This window comes from Zootoca vivipara, chromosome 2, assembly GCF_963506605.1.
Source record: "Zootoca vivipara chromosome 2, rZooViv1.1, whole genome shotgun sequence".
NCBI lineage: Eukaryota > Metazoa > Chordata > Lepidosauria > Squamata > Lacertidae > Zootoca > Zootoca vivipara.
The window spans coordinates 30874690-30899914 of record NC_083277.1 but is presented as its reverse complement, the minus strand read 5'-3'; the positions used below and the strand labels follow the sequence as shown (position 1 = coordinate 30899914).

The following is a 25225-nucleotide window of genomic DNA, read 5'->3' as shown; positions in this document are numbered from 1 at the left end:
TCCCTTTGATGGCAGTGATGACATTGGAAAGAGGCTTCTTAAATCAACGCTCTGTAAAATCCTGGGTGTGTTTTGCCTTAACAATAGACCCAACTCCCAGCCTTCCAAGCCTTCACATAGTGGAAACCCAAACATGGTGTCTCTTACTAAGATAGTAATCCTAAAACTAGTTAGGAACTGAATGGGACCTGCATCTGAGTAAACACACTTCGAAATTTGTTCATTAAGGGCTAATGAATGCACCAGTCCTTAGTCTCTTTAGGGATAAAGCTTATTGTATTTCTGTTGTGGCTTTGTTTTATGTTTCATTCACTCCTATTCCCCAGGTTACAATCTTCATTCAGTTAGTGCTCCTTTCTTCCCTTTATGGTTTCTTTTTTCTAATTCCCACCTTTGTTCCTTTTCCTATTCTCTTCCTTGTAAATGTAATAATCTCTCTTTTGCCATCCATCAGGCTGACTCCCCTCTATCTTTCAAACCCTTTCAAACAAGACATTTCCTTACTGTACCTAACGGATGTTATCGCTTCTCTCCCTTTGTTGGTTTCCTATGTCATCTTTCTTTTGCACTGCACATGTGTTTATTAGATTATAATATTAACTTTCTGTGTAGTTTATTATTATGCATTTTGTGTTACTGGTTTGGATAGGGAATGGGGCCTGATCTGTTTTATATTCTGTGCAGCTCTTAATTAATCATCTGTGCTTAATAAATGACTGACAATGATAACTCGGCTTAATGCTGTATGGAATTTATGCCACAGAATACTGGGGCTGAACTGAATGTCCTCTCTGTGAAACATTTAGTGATTAAAAAAAAACAACTTGCTAAATCAAGCAATATGCATGCTTTGTAAAAGCCCAGAATGTCGCTGGAAATGGCACTATGAGATCGTATTGCAGTATTTCCAGTGACATTGTACAGGGGAAGAATGAGGTGCCACTAATGGTAAGTCGGGTCTGTAGACTTCCTTGGGATATACTGCTAAATACATGTGCTAGCACATGCATTCCTAATGTGCCCGTAAAGGTAAAGGAAAGGGACCCCTGACCATTAGGTCCAGTCGTGACCGACTCTGGGGTTGCGTGCTCATCTCGCATTATTGGCCGAGGGAGCCGGCGTATAGCTTCCAGGTCATGTGGCCAGCATGACAAAGCCGCTTCTGGCAAACCAGAGCAGCACATGGAGACGCCGTTTACCTTCCCGCTGCAGCGGTTCCTATTTATCTACTTGCATTTTGACGTGCTTTCGAACTGCTAGGTTGGCAGGAGCTGGGACCAAGCAACGGGAGCTCACCCCGTCACAGGGATTCGAACCGCCGACCTTCTGATCAGCAAGCCCTAGGCTCAGTGGTTTAACCACAGCGCCACCTGGGTCCCTTAGGTTGTGCCCTTAGGTTTCTTAAATTGGATCAAACCCTCAGGAGTCAAGCTTCTCTTCCTCATAAAGTTGATTAAACAAATTCTTTTTGAGACCTCACCTCAAATAATTATTTTACTAGATTTTTTTATGTTTACATAGGTTGAGTTTTTTGTTGTTGTTATTTTAGTATTTCATTCATTTACAAAATTTTTGCTTAGCCCGTTCCTGAAGAATTACAAAATGGTGAAGGATTTGGCTATGTTGTAGCTTTCCGACCTCTTGGCGTTACAACCTGGATACAGACAGTTGTCACGTCACCTGACACACCCAGATACGTCTTCAGAAACGAAAGCATCTTGCCCTTTTCACCATATGAAGTCAAGGTTGGTGTGTATAATAATAAAGGAGAAGGACCATTTAGCCCCGTGACCACAGTGTATTCTGCTGAAGAAGGTGGGTTTTTGAATCATCTCTTATATACCTGTCGTTAAGTTATTTCCCATGTCAATGAGTGAAATATAAATATTTGCTTTGCTAGTATCTGTGAAGCCATGTTAATTAGTTGGCTAGTGAGTTCGTTAAGTTTCTTTGTTTTTCCTGATTCCCCTTCCACCCTGGGTTTTCTTATTGTTTTCGTTTCCTAATGCAGAACCCACCCTAGCACCTTCTGGTGTATCTGCAAACAGCCTCTCATCTTCTGTAATTGAAGTCTCCTGGGTTTCCATTCCTTGGAAAATGAGTAGTGGAAGATTGCTGGGCTATGAGGTAAAAATAAAACCCTGTGAAAATGTTCCTTTTCCTAGAAGCTAACATGACTGTGATAAGGTGTGGTGTTTTTTGTGTTTTTTTTAAAACTTTCAAATCATTATTCAGTTGCCTGTTGGAAGCCAAAGCTTGCTGTTAAAATCAGCTGCTCTGTCTTTGCTTCTTTATGGAAAAATGAGTCATGCAAACATCTGGTGGTGTACTTTTTTCTCCCCCCCCCCAAATTTTGGAAGGGAAGTTGCTAAACAGGCCTGCTGTTCAAAACTAGAAAGGGAGCTTTCTGCTCCTGAACCTAGACGAACACATGGCATAGTCACAAATACCATAATCTGTTATTAGGGAGAGTATAAAAGCCAAATGTAACTATACCCACTTTTTGTATGTGCAAAACTTGAGCTTTGCCTTATTTCCTGGCCTCATGCCAGATCAATTACTGCAAGCTCACTAAAACGGCATTGAGAATGGAAATCAGTTGGCAGTCAGCTCTGCTTTTGCTATCTGTATATGCCTGCTTGGGTATCTACAGCATCTCTTGCTGTTTCTCCAGCAATGATAAGTTTCCATTAATAAAAACCCAGTTGCATTTAAATACCCATGGTTGTGTTCCTTTCTGCTTTGGGAAAGGTAGTAAAATTGCATGTGCATGATGACTTTATGTAAACTGGTATTTAAGCTGAGTACAAAACAAGCCAGGCACAAAATTTGATACTGACATTTGCAACACTTAATAGCAATAGTCTTGTGTGCCCATGTAATGGGAGAAAGCTGCTGAGTAACTGCAACTTCTACGAAAATAAAAACAGAGCTGTTTCTCTGGGTTTTAAACAAAAACATTGGGTGGGGGGGTAGGATTCCCTTTCAATACTGTGCTATTTTCCATGGTAGTCTGAAAGTCAAATTGCATTCAGACAGTTGTACCTGCTAAGCAATAGGTGATAAACTGCTATATCTGAGTAAGTGGTTAACGGATTGAGGTTGAATCCTGACAAGACAGAAGTACTGTTTGTGGGAGACAGGAGGCGGGCAGGTGTGGAGGACTCCCTGGTCCTGAATGGGGTAACTCTATCCCTGAAGGACCAGGTGCACAGCCTTGGAGTCATTTTGGACTCACAGCTGTCCATGGAGTCACGGGATAATTCTGTGTCCAGGGCAGCTGTCTACCAGCTCCATCTGGTACGCAGGCTGAGACCCTACCTGCCAGCGGACTGTCTCACCAGAGTGGTGCATGCTCTGGTTATCTCCCACTTGCATTATTGCAATTTGCTCTACGTGGGGCTACCTTTGAAGGTGACCTGGAAACTGCAACTAATCCAGAATGTGGCAGCTAGCCTGGTGACTGGGAGCAGCCACCGGGACCACGTAACACCGGCCCTGAGAGATCTACACTGGCTCCCAGTACGTTTCTGAGCACAATTCAAAGTGTTGGTGTTGACCTTTAAAGCCCTAAACGGCATTGGTCCTGTATACCTGAAGGAGCGTCCCCACCCCCACCGTTCAGCCCGGACACTGAGATCCAGCGCCGAGGGCCTTCTGGCGGTTCCCTCATTGTGAGAAGTGAGGTTACAGGGAACCAGACAGAGGGCCTTCTCGGTAGCAGCACCCGCCCTGTGGAATGCCCTTCCATCAGATGTCAAGGAAATAAGCAGTTACCCTAATTTTAAAAGACATCTGAAGGCAGCCCTGTTTAGGGAAGCTTTTAATATTTAATGCTGTATTGTTTAAATATTCAGTTGGGAGCCGCCCAGAGTGGCTGGGGAGACTCAGCCAGATGGGTGGGGTATAAATAATATATTATTATTATTATTATTATTATTATTATTATTATTATTATTATTATTAGCAAGGTCAACAATATCTTCTAAGTAGCCTACTCTTTGTACCCTTTAGGTGAGGTACTGGAATAATGGTGGGAAAGAACAGTCTTCCAACAGAATAAAAGCCATTGGAAATGAGACATCAGTAAGAATAACAGGCTTGATGAGCAACCTTGTGTACTATACAGCTGTTCGAGCATACAACAGTGCGGGAGCAGGTCCTTTCAGTGCCACTGTCAATGCTACCACAAAGAAAACACGTAGGTATCATCACTAGGGGCAGGAGGGGGGAATGACACAATGGGGTTCCTTTTCTTGCAAGGAAAACAAAATAAACTTTTAATAATGCTACCGTAAGCTCTGTGGTGCTTTGGAAGCATGCTTGCTAACCAAAGAAGTTTCAATAATAGACCTTTTATCTATTTTTTGTGTCTTCTGGGAAGACAATAACAGAACTGGTTCATAATGGGAGCAGTGCCTGGGCTGTTTACAGATATAGGCAAGCAACTGGGCTTCAATATACTTAAACCAAAGCATTCTTTGTGTGCCTGAAACAACATTCCTGTTATACTTTTTTTAAAAAACATTCCTGTTATACTAATAATCTGGCGGTAACCAATTTGTTGCTCAATAACTTAAACCTTTGGGATTCTAGAGCTACATATCAGTCGTGTATCGTTGGAGTTTGGTTCTGATTCCTTTAGGAAGAGGGAAGTCTTTCAAGCTGTGAACCCTGTCACTGCTGAAGAATATGTGTAGCTGTGTGTGTGTGTGTGTGTGTGTGTGTGTGTGTGTGTGTGTGTGTACACACACAAACACACACACCCAACAGTGAAGGATACTGTTTCGCAGACTAGTGGGTATGTATACAATTCAGATGTGGGTAATATGCATAATATATTTGGATTTGCACCTGCTCCATTCTGCCAGCTTTGGACAGGTAAGAGCAAGGAAGTTGTTATTACTACGGTACTCAGTCCCGGCTCTAGGTACAGTCCCGGTGGCGCGGGGCGCCAGGGCGCCGGGCTGGCAGGGGGGCGCTGCGCGGCGAAGCCATGCTGCAAGGGCGGGGCGCCGGAGCGATCTCAGCACCAGGGCGCCCAACCTGCTCGAGACGGCCCTGTTACTACTACTACTACTACTATTACTACTATTGTTAGCATAATTGGGACTCTGGGGGAACCTTCAATATAGTGGCAATGTTATGGTACATATCTTACATGATTCTCCTTGAACTGTTGTCTCTTGATTTGACTAGAAATGGGCAAATAGCCCCCATATGGTACTCGGAGTATCTCAGAAATAAACCACTTTGTCCTCCAATATAACAAAAAACAAATTGGCTCCTTTCCCAAGGCTTTTTAAAAATGAAGGCCTCTCCCCCCCCCCCAACAACAACCCCGCCATGCCAAAAGCACTCCCACCTAATGAGCATCCAGTGTTGCTCTCACTGCTGCTCAACTTCAACATAAATTTGTATACAGTATGACTCAGATGGATTAGATTAGTCCCCTAGGTGTTAAGATGGAGGTTAGAATTAGCATCAAAATCTATAGTTTAGAAATCTGAAATACCTCCCCTCCCTGTTGGTCAGAGGACTCTACTCCCTAGTGCTCATTTTTAATTTTAATTTTATTTATTTGAAGGTTTATAAACTGCCTCACAGCCAAAAGGTACCAAAGCAGTGTTCAGTAAAATAAAGTAAGATAAAATATAAAAGAAAATGGTGTACAGACTTAGTAAATTGATTGCCTAATTTTAGCCGCCTATACACACACACACACACACACACACACACACACACACACACACTCATTACACACGCTGCGATCATGTACAAATTTTAAAGTTGCTGCCTGGTGATTGAAGATTGGCAGGTCGTCGATATGCAGAGCATCCAGGGGACTGGGGTGGGGAGGTCATGGGAGAGGGAAATCACCGATTTGCCTTTTAAAACTTGGTTTTACTGCTGGCAGATCAGGTAGGGCCCAGTACAGAGTATCAGTTCTTCAGAACTACTTAGGTGTTCCCACAGATATGCCGGTAAATATCACTTTGTGTCATCATTTCAGGAATTTAGCCTTATTAGAACACTTGGGGGCAGGGGGAAGCTACCCAATCCAGTTTAATTTCTGTCGCTCTCAGATTCAGCATGAGTTCCAGCATTATCATCACGGTCTATTATTGCACAGTGGGTCCGTAATAATTGAGGCTCTCTCTTAATTGCAACTTTCTGAGGTGATGTGGAGAGATGGAAATGTATATTTCAATATAGATTTGGGAACCAGTGAAGAGGCTCGTAGAAATTAAGCAAGGAGAAACTAGTAATAACCCCTGCAGCTGAACACAGCTATTCAGGTTATGATGTTACAATTCCGTAGTAATTGAAAAAGTAAAATCATTTTCAATGACCTTTGTCTTTTTAATTATAATCCTAATGTAAGATTGAAAACTGCCTATTTATCTCATAAAGGTTGGAGCAAGTCAAGGGCACATGCTACAGAGTTGATTGTTATCTCTCCCCACCCCTGCTCATCCCTGCAGTAGGCACTGTGGAAAATGGAAGTTCCCCTTTCATGCTTGCTTCCCCTTCCTTAAAAAATAATAATATTTGAATGCTAAGGTTGAAAAACACTTGCATGCAGGGCTATTATTATTAATTAATAACGACCACGACAAGGGACTGATGTCCATAGCCCCCACTTTCATATCACTCTCTTCCTGCTCAGCCAAGAAACAAGGTCCAGAATGTGGCCTGCCATATGCATCTTGTTGTTGTTTAGTCGTTTAGTCGTGTCCGACTTTTTGTGACCCCATGGACCAGAGCACACCAGGCACGCCTGTCTTCCACTGCCTCCCGCAGTTTGATCAGACTCATGTTCGTAGCTTCGAGAACACTGTCCAACCATCTCATCCTCTGTCGTCCCCTTCTCCTTGTGCCCTCCATCTTTCCCAACATCAGGGTCTTTTCCAGGGAGTCTTCTCTTCTCATGAGGTGGCCAAAGTATTGGAGCCTCAGTTTCACGATCTGTCCTTCCAGTGAGCACTCAGGGTTGATTTCCTTAAGAATGGATAGGTTTGATCTTCTAGCAGTCCATGGGACTCTCAAGAGTCTCCTCCAGCACCATAATTCAAAAGCATCAATTCTTCGGCGATCAGCCTTCTTTATGGTCCAGCTCTCACTTCCATACATCACTACTGGGAAAACCATAGCTTTAACTATACGGACCTTTGTCGGCAAGGTGATGTCTCTGCTTTTTAAGATGCTGTCTAGGTTTGTCATTGCTTTTCTCCCAAGAAGCAGGTGTCTTTTAATTTCGTGACTGCTGTCACCATCTGCAGTGATCAAGGAGCCCAAGAAAGTAAAATCTCTCACTGCCTCCATTTCTTCCCCTTCTATTTGCCAGGAGGTGATGGGACCAGTGGCCATGATCTTGGTTTTTTTGATGTTGAGCTTCAGACCATATTTTGCGCTCTCCTCTTTCACCCTCATTAAAAGGTTCTTTAATTCCTCCTCACTTTCTGCCATCAAGGTTGTGTCATCAGCACAACCCATCTCCCTCCCAGTAAGCAACAGTTCCCCACCTAGCAGGAAGTTAGTGCAGTGAGCCGCTTCTGTTTTCTGCTATGGCTGTGCCCTGCACTTTGCAGCTTGAGCAACCAATACACATTAAGTATAACAAACCACAGGATAGGTCATTAGCATGTTTTGAAATCAATGCCGCAACAGCCATGCTTACCCATTTATCACTTTAGCGGATACTAATATAATTATCCTGCAGTTTTAGGAGATAGTGATTTGTTACAGAAGCTCTGTGGCTGAAAACCGGGATAGGACCTAGCCGTGTGTGTGTGTGTTTGTTTTTCTGAACAGTTTAGGCAGTATCTAAAAAGCAGCCCCACCCTTAAATATTTTTTTGTTACGTGGTGTGCATTCACCTATTGATGAGTTGTTAACCTCTCTCAATTGACTTTGTTTGCCCTCAGTTTACATAAGCTCATAGACCAACCTGATTGGCTGCGCAACATTCTGTTGGAAATGTTTGCTACGTGACCAGCAATCACATAACTGAGTATTGCAAGGAGATGAAAGAAGCCTAATAAAGTCTAAATAAAGGAAGGCTAATAAAAATCCTGCCAAAGCAGCAGCCAACAGAGAACAATGACATGAAACAGCAATGTCTAAATTTCCTGGAAACTGAAATGTTCAGTACATCTCTAAACAGAGGTTAAAATGTTGGTTTAAATTTCAAAATTGGGCTAATGGGACAATTTGCGCTTTATTTGCGTGAGTGCGCACACTAACTTTAAACAGTTAGAAACACATTCAAGTTCACCATCTCATTACTACCCAAAGTGACAGCTTGATAAATAACAGTTTGTTTTTCTTTGACTTTAATTTACTTTTCATTTAATTTAATTTTAGTTCCACTTTGAAAAGCACCCCCATTGCAAATTCCACCTAAACAATGTTCTGTCGTGGTATGATTGAGTCTTTAAAATGGTCTCTTTTATATGTTGCAATTTGTAGGGTCCCTTTACTAATCACTTAAGAAAGAACAGAAAGGAGTACAATGAGAATGAGACCTCCGGGTATAGGGCGGTGTATAAGTTGAATAAATAAATTAATAACCAGATCCCCCACTAATGAAGTACATGTAACAACAACAACAAAAAGTTGCAGAGTTTTATGCTGATACTTCTCTGAGGATATTTAATGGAAAGTCCAAAGTCATTTTAAAAGATAATAATATTTACATGCCTCTCCATATTTTAAGAAATGAATCTAGAGTACAAATGAGATGGTGCTTTGTGAAAGTGCTCCTACATCTAACATGTCATGACAGTCAATTTACCTGGACTGTTATTTGCTCCCACGTAATTAATCTCTAATGCCAAGTAAATTAAAATCATGTTTTCATTATGTATTTCAAGCACCCAGCCAGCCTCCAGGAAACGTTGTGTGGAACGTTACCGACTCCAGGATCGTGCTGAATTGGGAGCAGGTGCATGCAATGGAAAACGAGTCAGAAGTCATTGGTTATAAGGTAAGTAACCAACAAGAGTGCAGTGATACCATTCAGAATGCTTGCTTAGAAACAGGCTGTTTGCATCAACGCTGGGAAATACTCCTTTTCCACTGATTATCTTTTTTATTAAAAAAACAAAAACCCTCCTATAATATAAAATGTAGGGCTAAACAAAAATGTGTCAGTAACCAAGACTTAATATCTCCACAAACTCAATTCTGAGGAAAATTGTATAGGATTTGGCTGTTTCATTTATTTATTTTCTTACATTTATATTCCATCTTCCTTCCTTCTTAGAGCCCAAGGTGGCATGCAGTTGGTCACCCATCCAGGCACTGACCAGACTCATACCTCCTTAGCTTCAGCAAGGTGCTGGTCTTACGTGCCTTCAGACCATACATGTAATTTTGATCGTCCTTGCTAAAATACACAACCAGTTTGTATGGGTGTCTTATTTCCCTTCGGATTCCCATACCTCCTTTTAAATCTTCATGTTTGACCCCTCTTTGAGCCAAGTACAACCTATGAGCTTTTCCTTTCTCAGTACAGTGCACACACCCAGTACGATGTATGAAACCACATAGAGTAATGACTTGCTTGTGGCCTCAGAGTAATCGTCATTTCTATGCAGGGAATTTTTTTTTAAATCCATTTCACCAGTCTAACATCCAGCACTCTGCCTGGTATACTACATCATGGGTAGGCAAACTAAGGTCCGGGGACCGGATCCGACCCAATCGCCTTCTAAATCCAGCCCATGGACAGTCCGGGAATCAGCATGTTTTTACATTACAGTGGTACCTCGGTTTACAAACACAATTGGTTCCGGAAGTCTGTACTTAACCTGAAGCGTACTTAACCTGAAGCGAACTTTCCCATTGAAAGTAATGGAAAGTGGATTAATCCGTTCCAGACGGTCCGTGGACTACATAAACTGAAGCGTACTCAACCTGAAGCATACTTAACCCGAGGTATGACTGTAATTGGTTCCGGAAGTCCGTACTTAACCTGAAGCGTACTTAACCTGAAGCGAACTTTCCCTTTGAAAGTAATGGAAAGTGGATTAATTCTTTCCAGGCGGGTCCGCGGAATACTTAAACTGAAAATACTCAAACCGAGGCGTACTTAAACCGAGGTATGACTGTAGTAGAATGTGTCCTTTTATTTAGAAAGCATCTCTGGGTTATTTGTGGGGCCTGCCTGGTGTTTTTACATGAGTAGAATGTGTCCTATTATTTAAAATGCATCTCTGGGTTATTTGTGGGGCCTGCCTGGTGTTTTTACATGAGTAGAATGTGTCCTTTTATTTAAAATGCGTCTCTGGGTTATTTGTGGGTGTGAGGGACAGGGGATATCGCGAAGTCCCTCCCCTCCTGAGTTCAAGCCCGTCCCCGAGCAAAGGGGAAAGCAGGGAGAGTTCCGATTCCAGTGGGGAAGCAGGAAGTCGTGTCCGAGGCTCAGGCAAGGTAGAGGAGCCAGGGTCCCAGGTGGGACAGGAAGGGGCAAGCAAGGGGGGAAGACCCATCCCTCCAACTCCAGAATTACGCAGGAAGAGGAGGGGCAAGAGGATGGGTCTGCCAAAGCTTTTGTGTTGGAGAAAGACGCGCCAAAAGCCATTAGGAGGTTCTGAAACCGACTGACAACATCGCTCCGTGTAAATAGCAATGACTTGAGCACTGTAAATACGCAGCACCAATAAAAGAATAAAATGCAGAGCTGCGTAGCGTCGTTACTCTGAAGTAGTCCACTCCGGCCACTGTGACAGCAACCTCCTAATCATTTTTGGGCTACTTCGGAGTTGCCGGGATGAGCGTGTCCGAGGCGGAGAAGTGGCGGCAGATCGCTGAGCAAGCCCAGCTAGAACTGCAACAGCTGTCGCTGCAGGCGCAGGGAGAATTGAAGGCAGCTAAAGAGGAGACTAAGAAGGTCCAGGACGACCGGCTACAACTTGCGGAACAGGTGAGAGAGCTCCAGGAAAAAGAGCAGCATTTAAGGGCGGTGGCGGTAGACCTCCAAAACAAGCTGGATGCAGAGAAAAACAAGGCGGGAGGGGCTCCCCAAGTCCAAGTGCTGCCAGGAAGGAGAGCAGGGACCCTTGTAAGCAAGTTCAATGGAGACCCGAAGGAGTTTCAGGGCTTTGAGACTGAGATCGTGTATGCTCTTGAGCTGCACCAGAATGAGTTCCCCGATGATGAGCACAGAGTAGCGTTTATTGTGGAACATCTCACCGGAGCAGCCAGGGAGTGGCTAAGACCATTAATCGCAACCAAGAATCCTTGCATGAAAAATGTCCAACAATTTCTAGAAGGTTTGAGGACGATGTATTCGTCCGATAGTCATTTGGACCAGACTAAGGAGGAACTGCATAATTTACGCCAAGGAAATATGACAGTTCGCGCATATTGGGCGAAATTCACCATGCTGGTGCACAGACTGGGGTGGGTTTTGGATTCGCCTCCCATGCAAGCTGCGTTTTACTTGGGTTTGAGCGAGGAGGTGAAGGATGAACTCTCGAGAGGTCCAAAGCCCAGTACTATGGATCAGTTGAGCAAAGCAGCTCTGGCGGTGGGGGTGAGGCAGGAATCCCGGTGGAACGACAAGCAAGCGACGCGCGCAAAGCGGGCTTGGTTCCCACGGTCGCAGGAGAAGCCACTCCCTCAACAACCCTTTCAGGCCACGCCTGGAGCCAGCCAGGACCAGGAGCCCATGCAGATTGATAGCGCGCGCGCGCGGGCTTTTCAAACCCCAGCGGCGCCAAGACGCAAGGAGGGAAGGGGCGGGAATTGCTTTCTCTGCAACTCACCCCAGCATCTCGTCAGAGACTGCCCACATCGCAGGGAGTGGCAAGGAAAGGCGGGAACGGTGGTGCCCTCCCCCACTGACGCAGCACCACAGCAGGGAAACGGGAAAGCCTGGCTGCAGGAGACAAGGGGCAGCAGCCAGGCACAGTCAGCAGACAACAGCCCCAGCCCGCCCACCCGCACAGAGAGGTGCAGAGCCAGCCCACCCCTCCCAGAGCAGGAGTGGTTCTAGAAGTGACGCTAACGCTCCCAAATGGCTATCCCCTGACGGTCCTCGCCTTAATTGACAGTGGGGCGTCCGCCAACTTCTTCTCGAGAAGCTTTGCAGAAGAGCACCAAATCCAGCTTTTGCAGTTGGATTTTCCTCTGCACGTAGCAACCATTGACGGCAGGGAGCTGCTGGGAGGGGCCATCACACATCAAACCCCCCCCATGAGAATGACGGTGGGAAGGCACTCAGAGACACTGGCGTTCAACGTCACCACCATCTCAGACCCCCCCATCGTCTTGGGCATGAGCTGGCTGGCGCGCCACGACCCCTCCATCAGTTGGCACCAGAGGTGCATCACGTTTGGGTCAGACTTTTGTCTGGAACATTGCATGCAGCACCAACCAGGGGAGGGGCCTCCGATAGCCACGGTGGCCACCATGCATATCAAAGGGGGTGAGGCAATACCCAAGCAGTACTGGGACCTGCAGGAGGTCTTCAGCGAAGCGGAGTCCGACCACCTACCCCCGCACAGGCCTTTTGACTGCCAGATCAACCTGGTGCCAGGGGCGACGATACCCCCAGCCAAGCTGTACGCCATGTCAGACCAGGAGCTGGAGGATCTGCGCGCTTTCATCGACAAGAACCTCAAGCGGGGGTTCATAAGGGAAAGCAAGGCAGCAGGGGGCAGCCCGGTCTTCTGGGTGGACAAGAAAGACACGCAACAGCGCCGTCTTGTGGTGGACTTTAGACGGCTGAATTCGGTGACAGAGCCCGTGGCTTTCCCCATGCCCAGAGTGGATGATCTCCTGACAGCGGCACGCAGGGGCAAGATTTTCACCAAGCTGGACCTAAGGGGGGCGTACAACTTGATCAGGATCCGGGAAGGAGATGAATGGAAAACCACGATGTTCACGCCTCTGGGCTCTTTTGAATATCTGGTGATGCCCTTCGGTTTGCAAGGGGGCTCAGCATGCTTCCAGGCCTTCATGCACCACGTCCTGGGGTCCCTCCTCTTCAGGAAATGCTTGGTCTTCCTAGATGACATCCTTATCTACTCGAATGACCCAGTGCAGCATGTGAAAGATGTCAGAGAGGTGTTGCAACGCCTGAAGGAGAACCACCTGTATGTGAAGCTGGAGAAGTGCAAGTTTCACACCAAAGAGGTGGACTTCCTGGGCTACAAGCTGTCAGACAAGGGGCTGGCGATGGACAAGGACAAGGTGCAGGCCATCCTGGACTGGCACAGCCCCAGGACGCGCAAAGATGCCCAACGCCTACTAGGCTTCGCTAACTTCTACAGGAAGTTCATCAAGAACTTCTCTCGCGTTACGGCTCCCATCACGGACTGCCTGAGAGGCAAGCAGAAGTTCAAGTGGACACCAGAGGCGCAAGCAGCGTTCGAAAGCCTCAAGAGAGTGTTCGCCTCAGACCAAAACCTGTTCCATGTGGTGCAGGACGCGCCCCTACGCATTGAGACAGATGCTTCTGAAAAAGCTGTGGGCGCAATTTTGTTGCAACTGGACGCCAACAGGGAGTGGAGACCCTGTGCCTTCTTCTCCAGGAAGCTGACACAGCCTGAACGCAACTACACAGTGTTTGATAGGGAACTTCTTGCGATCTACGCTGCGTTCCAGCACTGGCGACACTTCCTGGTGGGCGCGAAGCACCCCATCCAGGTGTGCACAGACCACAAGAACCTGGAGTTCTGGAGAACTGCCAGGGTGCTCAACCAGCGGCAGATACGGTGGGCAGAGTTCTTCTCGAACTTCAACTTCTCCATCCACTACATCCCGGGGGAGCAGAATGTCAGGGCGGATGCCCTCTCCCGCAAGCCAGAGTACATGGAGGAGGAGGCGCCACCAGCCCCAAGGCACATTTTCCCCCCGTCGGCATGGTCCTGCGGAGCAGCTGTGGTGAGCGAGGCAGAACTCACAGCACTGACGGCAGCGGATGAATTTGCCAACCGCATCTTCAGAGAACTGAGAGGGGGGAGGGAGCAGGCAAAAGACTTTGCAGAACGCAGAGGGCTGCTTTTCTACAAGGGTGCGCTGTACCTACCCACCACCCAGCTTCGACGTACGGTCCTCAAGCAGATGCACGACAACCCTACAGCGGGGCATTTTGGAAGGGACAAAACCGCTCACCTAGTCATGAGACACTTCTGGTGGCCAGGGGTGCGGGAAGATGTTCGAGACTATGTAAGGGGCTGTACCACCTGCCAGCGGGCGAAGGTGGTCAGAGCAGCGCCACCAGGGTTGCTGGAGCCCTTAGCCACACCACACAGGCCGTGGGAAGTGGTGTCCATGGACTTCGTCACAGATCTGCCTTCGTCCAGGGGTAAGACTGCAGTGTTGGTGGTGGTGGACCTTATGTCCAAAATGTGTCACTTTATACCGTGTGCCAGGGCAGTCTCGGCAGAAGAGACAGCCAAACTGTTTGTTGATCACATTTTCAGACTGCATGGATTACCTTTAAGGGTTATTTCGGATCGTGGCCGCCAATTTGTTTCCAGGTTCTGGCGGCGGCTCATGAACCTCCTGCAGGTGGAGGTCAGCTTGTCGACGGCTAGACACCCGCAGACCAACGGACAAGCGGAGAGGGTCAACGCCATTCTGCAGCAGTACCTGAGATGCTACGTCAGCCAGCGGCAAACGGACTGGGTGGATCGCTTGCCACTAGCAGAATTTGCCTACAACAATGCAGTGCACGTCTCCACAGGGGTGTCGCCCTTTAAGGCCAATTACGGGCGCGACCTCAGATCTTTCCCAGAGAGGGAGAGGGAGGAGGAGGAGGAGGAGGGCCCACAGGCTGAGGATTGGGCAGAGGAACTGGAGACGGTGCACCAGCAGCTCAGAGAACACTTGGAGAGGGCCAAGGAAGCGTACAAAAAGGGGGCAGATCGCCACAGGCGACAAGGGGAGGTCATCAGGGTGGGGGACAAGGTGTGGTTGTCCTCGGAGGGCCTTCCCACCAGAGGGAGGTGCAAAAAGCTGGCACCCAAAAGGCTGGGCCCCTTCACGGTCACGCAACAGGTAAACCCGGTGGCATACAGGCTAGCACTGCCAGAGGACATGAGGGTGCATCCAGTGTTTCATAGATCGCTGCTGTCGCCGTACAGGGAAAGCAGCAGGCTCCGAGACGGCGAACAAACCCCCGAGGGAGGGGGGGAGAGGGAAGGCAGGGAGCAACTCAATGAGGCCACGGCCATCCTGGATGCAAGGTGGGGGGTGGGGGGACTGGAGTACCTCATGGCATGGGAGGATGCTCCACCGTCCCAGAATGAATGGGTCCCAGCCACTCAGATACAGGAGGAATTCTTGGTGGAAGAATTTCACGCCCTCTTTCCCCACAGACCCAAGCCCTGGCACATGGAAAGGGAGGGGGAGGAGGAGGAGGCACGGGAGAGCAGCTCACCATGGCGCTGGGAAGCGGAGTTTGAGGAACCAGAGGATGAGGTATGGGTGTCACCGAGATCCACCCAGTCAGAGGAAGGAGCAGATTGGCAGAACGTTTTTACCCCCACCAGCTCTGACGCCACGGACTTTTTGGGATTCCCGTCCGCCCAGGCGGAAGGGGGGGGCTCGCAGGACTGGGGGGAGGTATTCACACCAACGGGCTCGGAGAGCACTGAGTTCTTAGGCTTCCAGTCGTCACCGACACATGGGGGGGGCCTGGGGAGGGGTGAAGGAGAGCTTGGGAGGGGGGTGGATGTGAGGGACAGGGGATATCGCGAAGTCCCTCCCCTCCTGAGTTCAAGCCCGTCCCCGAGCAAAGGGGAAAGCAGGGAGAGTTCCGATTCCAGTGGGGAAGCAGGAAGTCGTGTCCGAGGCTCAGGCAAGGTAGAGGAGCCAGGGTCCCAGGTGGGACAGGAAGGGGCAAGCAAGGGGGGAAGACCCATCCCTCCAACTCCAGAATTACGCAGGAAGAGGAGGGGCAAGAGGATGGGTCTGCCAAAGCTTTTGTGTTGGAGAAAGACGCGCCAAAAGCCATTAGGAGGTTCTGAAACCGACTGACAACATCGCTCCGTGTAAATAGCAATGACTTGAGCACTGTAAATACGCAGCACCAATAAAAGAATAAAATGCAGAGCTGCGTAGCGTCGTTACTCTGAAGTAGTCCACTCCGGCCACTGTGACAGCGGGGTATAGGAATTCATTCATATATTTATTTATTTTCAAAAATATAGCCCGGCCCCCCACAAGGTCTGAGTAACAGTGGACCAGCCCCCTGCTGAAAAAGTTTTCTGACCCCTGTACAGTACTGCATCAATTCTTTGGCAGTATCAAATGCTCCTGCACACATTCATCGGTATCTTCACAGCAGGCTCCCTTTCGAATGCTCTAATTAGCAATTGAATTAGGCCTAGGACAGGGAAAACAACCACTTAAAAATGTTTTCCTTTGTTTAAAGAGCCGTACAATTTTGTGCAGAAAATCCCAGGCATTTGCACTTCTGATTGAAAGCAAAAAAAGATTTGCCTAAAATATTTTTTATAAAAAAGATTCAGAAATGATATCATTGTGTGTTACATTAATCACACAGGTCATTATGGACTATATGCCTAAGATTTTCAGCACTAGCCCTTAAGTTATACAGTTTATCATGCTTGATGCCTGGCAGCCATATGCGTTTGCTCCATTCATGGTAATTAATTCTACAACATATTGGAAACATGCAAAGCCCAGAAGAGTAACCATTACACAAAATTTTCACACTATTTCATACCTTTCTCTCTCTATCCTATCTTACCCCAATCCCAGTTTCTGATTTAGCATCAGAGTGGAGAATTACCCACAGAGTAAGCAATCTGGAAAGAACCAGTGTGCACACAGGTGTCTTTCTCTAACTATTAATAACACTAATTTATTGTTTTGGAGTATTCCAAATTCATTAGAGGTGACATGTGGTTTAGGTTAGTTTTCAGCTTTTGCTTTGTCAGCACAATTTCTTTATTTTTCAAAAAAGGTGGGGAGTGGGGGGAAGAATTTTCACACCAAAATCTGAACTTCTGTATCTCCGTGTCTCATGACTGGCCTTAGAAATCCCAATTGCCAAAATCACCTCTTTGTTAATTGCATCTTGCTGTGAGGTTTATTGCAGTGGAACGCAGATGTTGTAATAGACTGCATGAATTTAATTTTTTTTAAAAAACCCAGCAAGAAATATTAATTCCAAGGTAGAATAATGACTTACTACATACAAACTTTCTCTCCACATAGCCCATAATTCTTCACTTTCTTGTGTGCTTGACACCTCAGTATCCTGACCCTATTTATTGCTTTGAGTCATTGATCAAGGTAATGGCAAGCTCCAAATAGAGTAATAATTTATAGGCAACCCCATTGCTGAGAAACTCAATAGAATATATTATGTATTCGTTGTTGTATATTCTTGCATTCTAGATCAAAGCTGTGATAAAGGCACTTGACTGATGCTGTATACTTTCAGTGCCTTGGTAGAGATTAGGTAGAATTCTGTAGTGTGCTATGCCTCCCTCTTCTTCTTGTGTTCCCCCCTCCCTTCCACCTTAAAATGACATTAAATGTATCATGTTAGATGAAATAACATCCCTAAAATTATCAGCTTTCTTGTCTATATTTCAGGTTTTGTATCGGACTAGCAGTCAAAGCGAGCTCAGTGTCCTTATGACAAACAGAACATCTGCAGAACTTCTGCTCCCTTTAAATGATGACTACATTATAGAAGTGAAAGCAGTGACTGATGGTGGAGACGGCATTAGCAGCGAACAGATTAAAATTCCTAAACTAGCAAGTATGTTTACTAGATGCTGATGAATGGAGTTTCATCATAAGTAGGACGTTATGGTTTATCTTTAAAGACTGAGAGTTGGCGTGAGATTAATTTCATTTAGCGGAAGAAACTTGACTTAACCCTTTGCCAGGAAATTGCTTCAAAGCAAGGTCACATTCACATCATACTTTTGAAGCACTATGATGGCACTTTAAACTGTCATTACTTTCCCCAAATAAGTATGGGAGCTGCAGTTTGTTAAGGCTGATGAGAGCTGTTAGGAGACTCCTATTCCCCTCGCACAGAAGGATTGATTGTTAAACCACTCTGAGAATTGTATTCTAGGGTGTTATTATACAATTATACAATGGAATCTCGTAAATATAGGCTTAGATTTCAATTTCATTTCACTTTCAATTTGTATCCTGCCTTTCTGTATATACAAGGCAGTTTACAAGCTGAAGACACAACAAAATATGCAACAAATATCGCACATGTTAAACTCAGAATTATAGGTGAAGAGGTACATAATTTGGTGAAGTCAGTATCTTGGAGGGGAGCAGATGACATAGACCTACGGAGGCCCACTGCTCATTAGATTTAAATTGAGCCTAGTGGAAAAATAGGAAGAACACGGGCCTATCCTATCAACAAATTGAAGGCACTGGATTGGACCATGTGAACAGCACGGAAAAAATTATAGATGATATTGATAGATGATATTGGTTCAGGTGGTTTATAATCTGCTGTACCCCAGCAGAGAAATACAGGTAAATCTCAGTTGCATTCCATTTAACTTGAACTCTGCAAAAAGTTGTTGGGCAGTGCTGCTTTTGAAATTGAGTTTATATTGATTAATAAAAGGGTGGGGTAGGGGATTTATGCACTACAGTAATCTTATGAAAAAGAATCCAATTAAAATTCTTCATGTTCCTGTGCATGACAAATTGCATTCAATTGAGCTAGTAAATTACCATGTAAATTAGACAGCGGTATGTGTAGGAGAATCAGTTTTTAATTTTTCAGTCTGTTTTTCAGAATTGGAGATAGCTGAATAAATATTCCAAATATTTATTTGTTTCAATTGTTTTTAAAGTATATACAATATATGACTTATCAATTGTTTGTCTAAGATCAAGGGTAATGCCTCTATACAATAGCTGGACAGCATAACATCATTCAGGGGAAATGTAAAGCTATTTCTTAATAGCTCCTGGGAACTAATGGAACATTGTCCTTACAACGGTCTATGGGAACTAGTCTGTTGCAAATGAAGCTTACCAGTCAGTGGTCCCAATAGAACAAATGGTTCTACAATCTCAGAAGACCTCCCTTTTTATATGTTCCTTCATACCTCAGCTGCTCCCAAACCAGCCTAGAAACATGTTCAGGATTCTGCCTATGTGGGTGCTCTCTCACTGCTACTGGAAGGATTTTTTTTTAAAAAAAAATTGTTTCAGTTACAAACATGCAGTTGATTGCATTTTCCAGAGGCTTTGGTGCTATTTTACAAGACATAAATATCTATTACTATTTTATTTTAAACTAGTGTCATTCAGCCCGTTCAGTTAACGGGCGCTAGCCAGGTGGGAACGGAGGGGAAGCCCTGGGACTGCGCAGGCGTCACCTCCGTCGAGCGCCTGAGGCCCACCGGCCCCTCCTCCGCCTCCTCCCGCTGTCCCGAGTGGCGACGGCCTCCTCCACCTCCCTTCTCCTCCTCACCTGAGGAGAAGGAAGAGGCTTCTGCCACCGCCTCCCGCAGCGCGCCTCAGGTAAGCGCGCCGCCCCTCGCTCTCCCGCCTCGCCACCCCCGCGTCACTCCGTCGCAGCTCCCGCTCTCGCCCCACCCGCCAGCGAGCGCCTGAGTCTCTGCGTCCAATCCCTGTGTCCGTGAGGCACATGCGCAGTAGCGTGGACACAAGGACACAGGGACTGGACGCAGAGACACAGGGACTTTATTATATAGGATAGTTCTAAACCAGCCTTCAGCAAGCAGATTTCATGGTGGTGTGGAATAAACATGTCGTGTCACTGGGCATAGTCCCATACCAATATGAGAAAATGTCAGGAAGGGAAAATGCAAATAGGTCCTTGCCCTATACACAGCTATATGAAAGAAAGGCTCATTGAATTCCGTTAGTTTTACTACCAAGTAGACATGCAGTGCATTGCACTGTAAATGCATAAAGCTATGGCATGTGGAAAGGCACTTTTGGAGATGAGCAGTTGGGGAGATTTCTATGATGTAAAGCAGTAAGCACTAGTGAGAGCTGAAAGAAAGGGTTGTATTTATTTTTTCCAGGATTGAGAACATGCACATTTTGCTTTCCAACTAATCATATCTTTTCCCATCTGTTTTAGGTATGGATGCAAGAGGTTCTGGGGCAGCAGTCTTAAATGGTCTATCCAGCTATATGTCAATAACACTATACTTTATCTTTAAAGTGGTATTGTGTTGATGTATTTTCACAGATAGATGAAGGCCAGGTGAATAATTTACTTTAAAAGTGCTTTTTAAAACAACAATAGCAGCACCTACAAATGGTGGTTATGCATGGATCTGCTACCATTGATTTTAAACACTTTCTATGAATTTCATTCAAAAAATAAAATAAAGAGCAAACCATCTACATATTAAACAGTTCCTTCTAAAGGAATATAAAATGCCTTAAAATGTAATGAACCAAAGGACTTTACACATTACATGCTTCAGAAATAACAAAAATAAGTGGATGCACATTGCAAAAAAAGGAAAAAAGATGTGAGAGTTCCATTTTCCAAGCAACTCGGAATTATTTTAATGTAAATTGCAACAAATTCATACACATACACACAGATGGAAGATAAAAACAAATCCGTATTTCAGCAGTATCTGATGGGAAACTTTGAGTTATTTTCTAAAAGCCTCACGATGAATGGTAACTGGATAACTATCATTCTGGCATTTTGTTTTGTGTCCTTTTTTCCTTACTAATTAAACACCACAAATATTTAGTTTACTATTTAAAGTCCCCCTTGCCCCCATTTTTTTGTCCCATCTACATGAATGTTCAACTGCTTGTTCTTATTTTGTTTTTTTTAAAAAAAATAGATTTAAACAGTCACATTCTTTATGTTTTCAAGCTTTTTTCAATCGTAAAAAAGAGGAAACTTTCTTCTAGATGCTGCACTGATGGAAGCTCTTATAATTGTGTTCTTGAAGGATTTGTATGTCTGTACAGCATCACATAAGAACATAAGAAGTGCCTCCTAGATTGGGCTGATGGGACCATCTAGCTGAGCATCCTGTTCTCACAGAGGCCAACCAGATTCCCATGAGAAGCCCAAAATCAAGACCCTAGCACAAGAGCACCCTCCCCACCCTCCCCTCCAGCAACTGGAATCACAGTTTAAGTATCAAGAGGCCCAGGGCTTATTTTCACACTGGAGCACTAAATGGTCCTTGGCGTTTTACACCAGTGTGTATTACTGCAGCAGAGTGCTCCTCTATGAAATTATGAATCAACAGTTTTAGCTTAGCATAACGATCAAACCTCCTAGTGTAGGGGGTGCTAGAATGTTCTGGAAAACCAGGTATTACTTGGACTCCAGTCTTTCCGCCCAGCAAGTATTACTGCCAAGAGAGGAACGTTCACCACAGAAAGACACGGCAAATAAAATATGACCACTAGCCCTTTGAACGGACCTACTTCCATTTTCTATTCAACTAAAAGTTGGTAGCTCTAATATTGTTCAGCCATACAACAATTACAGCATCTTGAGCCTAACAGAAAAGCCTTCTGTCACATGAACTTAGACTTTTCCTAATATGTTCAATACACTATAAAACATTCTTACTTAGCTTCCTTTAACATAGGCTTCCTTGTTCTTTATTTGTAACCTATAACTCCTCTAGTTCCTTATATTTTGACATTCTTCTCTACACATCATATTTATCATTGTATTTTTAAAAAAACAAACAAAAACAAACACAGATGAAGTGCCCAGAGTAGAACATCACACTTTTTGGTGCAATGCACCAGAGCCTTATAGCCAGGGAATATTATCGCCCTAAATTATTTGTGGTGTGTCTGAATATGCAGCCCTAAATCTGTTGCCCTTCTATATACCACTGCTACATTTTGTGTCCCGTTCATTGGATGCTCTTTGAATATTGGTCCTGCTGCAATTTTTCCACTTTTTAGAATGATCCTGGATGATGACAACTTCACTGCCATTTTCTTATTTATCAGCAGAGACTTTTGTCAGTATCATTAACTGGACTGTTTTAAATCAACATTTTCATAGCAATGGGATAATATATAGAGGGGGGAAATCTATTCTTGGTACATTTGAATGACTACAGTTTCAATGTTTACACAATTTACATCTCAAAATTTCTTTTTCACACTTACTCCTGACAGGTGTCAGCCATAGAACAATTCAGATATCACTCTAAATTTTATTATGCATTCAGATAATATATTATCATACAGGCCAAACTTTAAAACATGCTCCTTTTCCAAGTGTCTTGGGAAAATCTGTATATAATGTACATAGTAAAAGAACATAAATAGTTACTTGCTCTTCAACATGGCAAACTACTGATGCTTCCAAACACTTTCCAATAGGTGGGAACAAACTCCTTTTTTGTGTAAATCATACTCATGCAATGAGAGATGAATCTGTCATTCTTGCTATAAGAAAGTTATACATCATGTTCCTGTATTGCCATTTTCATGACCATCCTCTTGAATTTAAATCCTCACTCTATTGTCTCTATGAGATGTGTGCAGAGTATTTTGTTTCATATTGAAAAGTTTTATCAATTTCCCCTTCTAGCTGTGTGTGTATATCCTATGGTTATCTGTATGTATTTTTTTTATTCTAATAAAATATTTATAACATTGAAAAATGCCTGTGTTACATCATGTTGCTATAAAATCATAGACATTTCGTATTAACATTGCAGGCATGTACGGGTCTATTCCTTATGCTCGTAAGAATAGACTGGCAAATGATACTTCTCTCCTTTTCTGTCCATAAATGAGTTACAGACTCTGCTAACCCAGAAATAGTACCTCGGGTTTAGAACTTTACTTCAGGATGAGAACAGAAATCGTGCGGTGGCGATTAGCTAAAGTGGTACCTCAGGTTAAGAACAGTGTCAGGTTAAGAACAGACCTCCAGAACAAATTAAGTTCTTAACCTGAGGTACCACTGTAATCTCTAATTCTTTCTGTTGCTCATAGTTCAAATCCTGCTTGCGAGTTAATCATACTATAGTATTTATTTAAGCAATCCAAAAAAGGCTTCTATTCTTCCATAAAAACAATCGTCATTAGGTCCTCTTATTTTGGCTGTTAACTTTGCCAATTCTGCATAGTCCATCACCTTGCTTATCCATTCTTCTTCGTTGAGAACCAAATGGAACATGTCTTGTCAATGTTGAAACAACTGGATTCTGTGCATTCCAAGGTGCTGGGTTTTGCCCATAAGGTCCTAAATAGCTTGGGATTCGGCCATTTCCTCCTGCATGAACTTTCCTCAAACACCTCCCACTGTCTGAAATAAGGTGGGTGATACTTGTGGAAAGGGCCCTTTCCTATTGTACACCGTGACTGGGGAACACTTCCCAGGTTAGCTTGCCTGGCACTGATTCTGGTGTCATCTTTGTGCCATTTTAATGCAGATTATTGGATCTTTTTTTTAAAAAAAAATCTTGCTTGTGTTTGATGGCTGGTGCTATTTTAAAACGATCAATATTTTAATGCCTTTATGAAAGAGTTAAAGAATACTGCAATCCATGGGTATATTCTGGGCTCGGTTGCCTGATGACACCCAACAGACCTGGCCAGGGTCCTATAGAAACTGATCTATACGCACTGGAGCATGAACCTAAAGTAAAACATTTTAAACCAGGAAATTAGGCTGTCTCTGAACAGTATCTAAATTAGAATGTTACTACTGATGAGACTGGCAACACAATCCTATACATGTTCAGTCAGTTGTAACTTTCATTGAGTTCAATGGGGGTTACTGTCAAGTAAATGGGTTCGGATTACCACCTTTACATGTGGGAATTGCTTTACATGTTGAGAATTTGGGGCAAATTTGTGGATTGGAGAACTGTGCACAAGGGTCATTTTTTTCCCCTTCTAAAAGCCATCTTGCAGTCTAGCGCTCTTAATATGAACATTGCATACTATAAAGTAGAAAGAAAGAGTGCCCCCAATTTGTTTTCCTGCTTATTTCCAACTAATGGCCTGTTTCAGTATTCTTCTTACAAATATAATGATTTTCAGCATATGAGGAGAGAGAAAACAAATTGGCCTTTTCTTTCCTTCCTCATTGCTCTTCACCTTATACTTGACTCATTGAAACAGTGAGATCCCTTCCTTTGCTGTGTCCCTCTAATCATTGCAAAACACGTGCATGCAGACCCACATTATCAAGCCAAACACAAGGGAAACGAAATCCATTTTTGGCTTTTCTGCCTTGTTATAGAATGGGTTTGGGAGTCGCTGGGCAATGTTACTAAGAAACAGCACATCCTTCATGTGTTGCCAGTTGCTACCAAGCCCAGCAGTTAGTCCAATGAAAGAGCCAATTAGAACAAGCTGCAATTACATGGCCTTTACATGAGCATTGTGATGCCGATCCAAGTGCTGGAAGACAAACAAAGTGTTAAGTTCAATATCCATTGACAAGGTGGCATGATAGGAAATTTAACGGCAAACTGGGTGCCAGGTTCTGAAGGACTGAAGAGAGGAACCTTTTGAATGAGATAGGGCCCTGCGCTTAAGTATCTGCCTATGATTTGCATTCGTTGCAACAGGACTTACACAGTAGAAATCAGTACTCTACAATTACAGGTGAACAGATGCTGATTGAAAACAGACCCAGTTCAGATGCACTGTTACTGGTTCTTTAAACCAGGGGTCAGCAAACTTTTTCAGCAGGGGGCCGGTCCACTGTCCCTCAGACCTTGTGGGGGGCCAGACTATATTTTGAAAAAAAAAAAATGAACGAATTCCTATGCCCCACAAATAACCCAGAGATGCATTTTAAATAAAAGCACACATTCTACTTATATAAAAAAACACTGATTCCCGGACCGTCCGCGGGCCAGATTGAGAAGGTGGTTGGGCCACATCCGGCCCCCGGGCCTTAGTTTGGGGACCCCTGCTTTAAACCATGGTTTGTAAAACTGAATACGCATTAAGCCCACACACTTCTCCCTCAGTGCAGAGGTCTTAGTTTGACTAGTTAAACAGATGAGCTGGGATTCAAAACATGAAGGGGTAGAAGTATATGAAAGCCTTAAGGGACTGTAGCTCCACTTCTAAGGGCTGGTTCAGGCATGCAGCATTGCAGCATGAGCATGGCTGTATCATAAGGTCATGACTTGTGCATGTAAATAACCCATCGCAAATTTGGGGGGGGGGGGTACCAAGGCAACATTGCTTACATAATACCTTCCTAGTGGTGCAGCAATAAAACTGCTAGCAC

General features: G+C 44.6%; 1 protein-coding gene across 1 annotated transcript in view; it reads left to right on the top strand.

The window, feature by feature from the left end:
* CNTN3 (contactin 3) overlaps positions 1–22041 on the top strand; it is a 187487-nt gene extending 165446 nt beyond the window's left edge. The window contains exons 16-21 of the mRNA XM_035106611.2: positions 1581–1815; positions 2012–2127; positions 4015–4201; positions 8877–8989; positions 17587–17755; positions 20096–22041. Of these exons, the coding sequence (XP_034962502.2) occupies positions 1581–1815; positions 2012–2127; positions 4015–4201; positions 8877–8989; positions 17587–17755; positions 20096–20193 (918 nt within the window). The 3' untranslated portion in view covers positions 20194–22041. The remainder of the gene's footprint in view (positions 1–1580; positions 1816–2011; positions 2128–4014; positions 4202–8876; positions 8990–17586; positions 17756–20095) is intronic.
* Positions 22042–25225: the final 3184 nt, after the last annotated feature.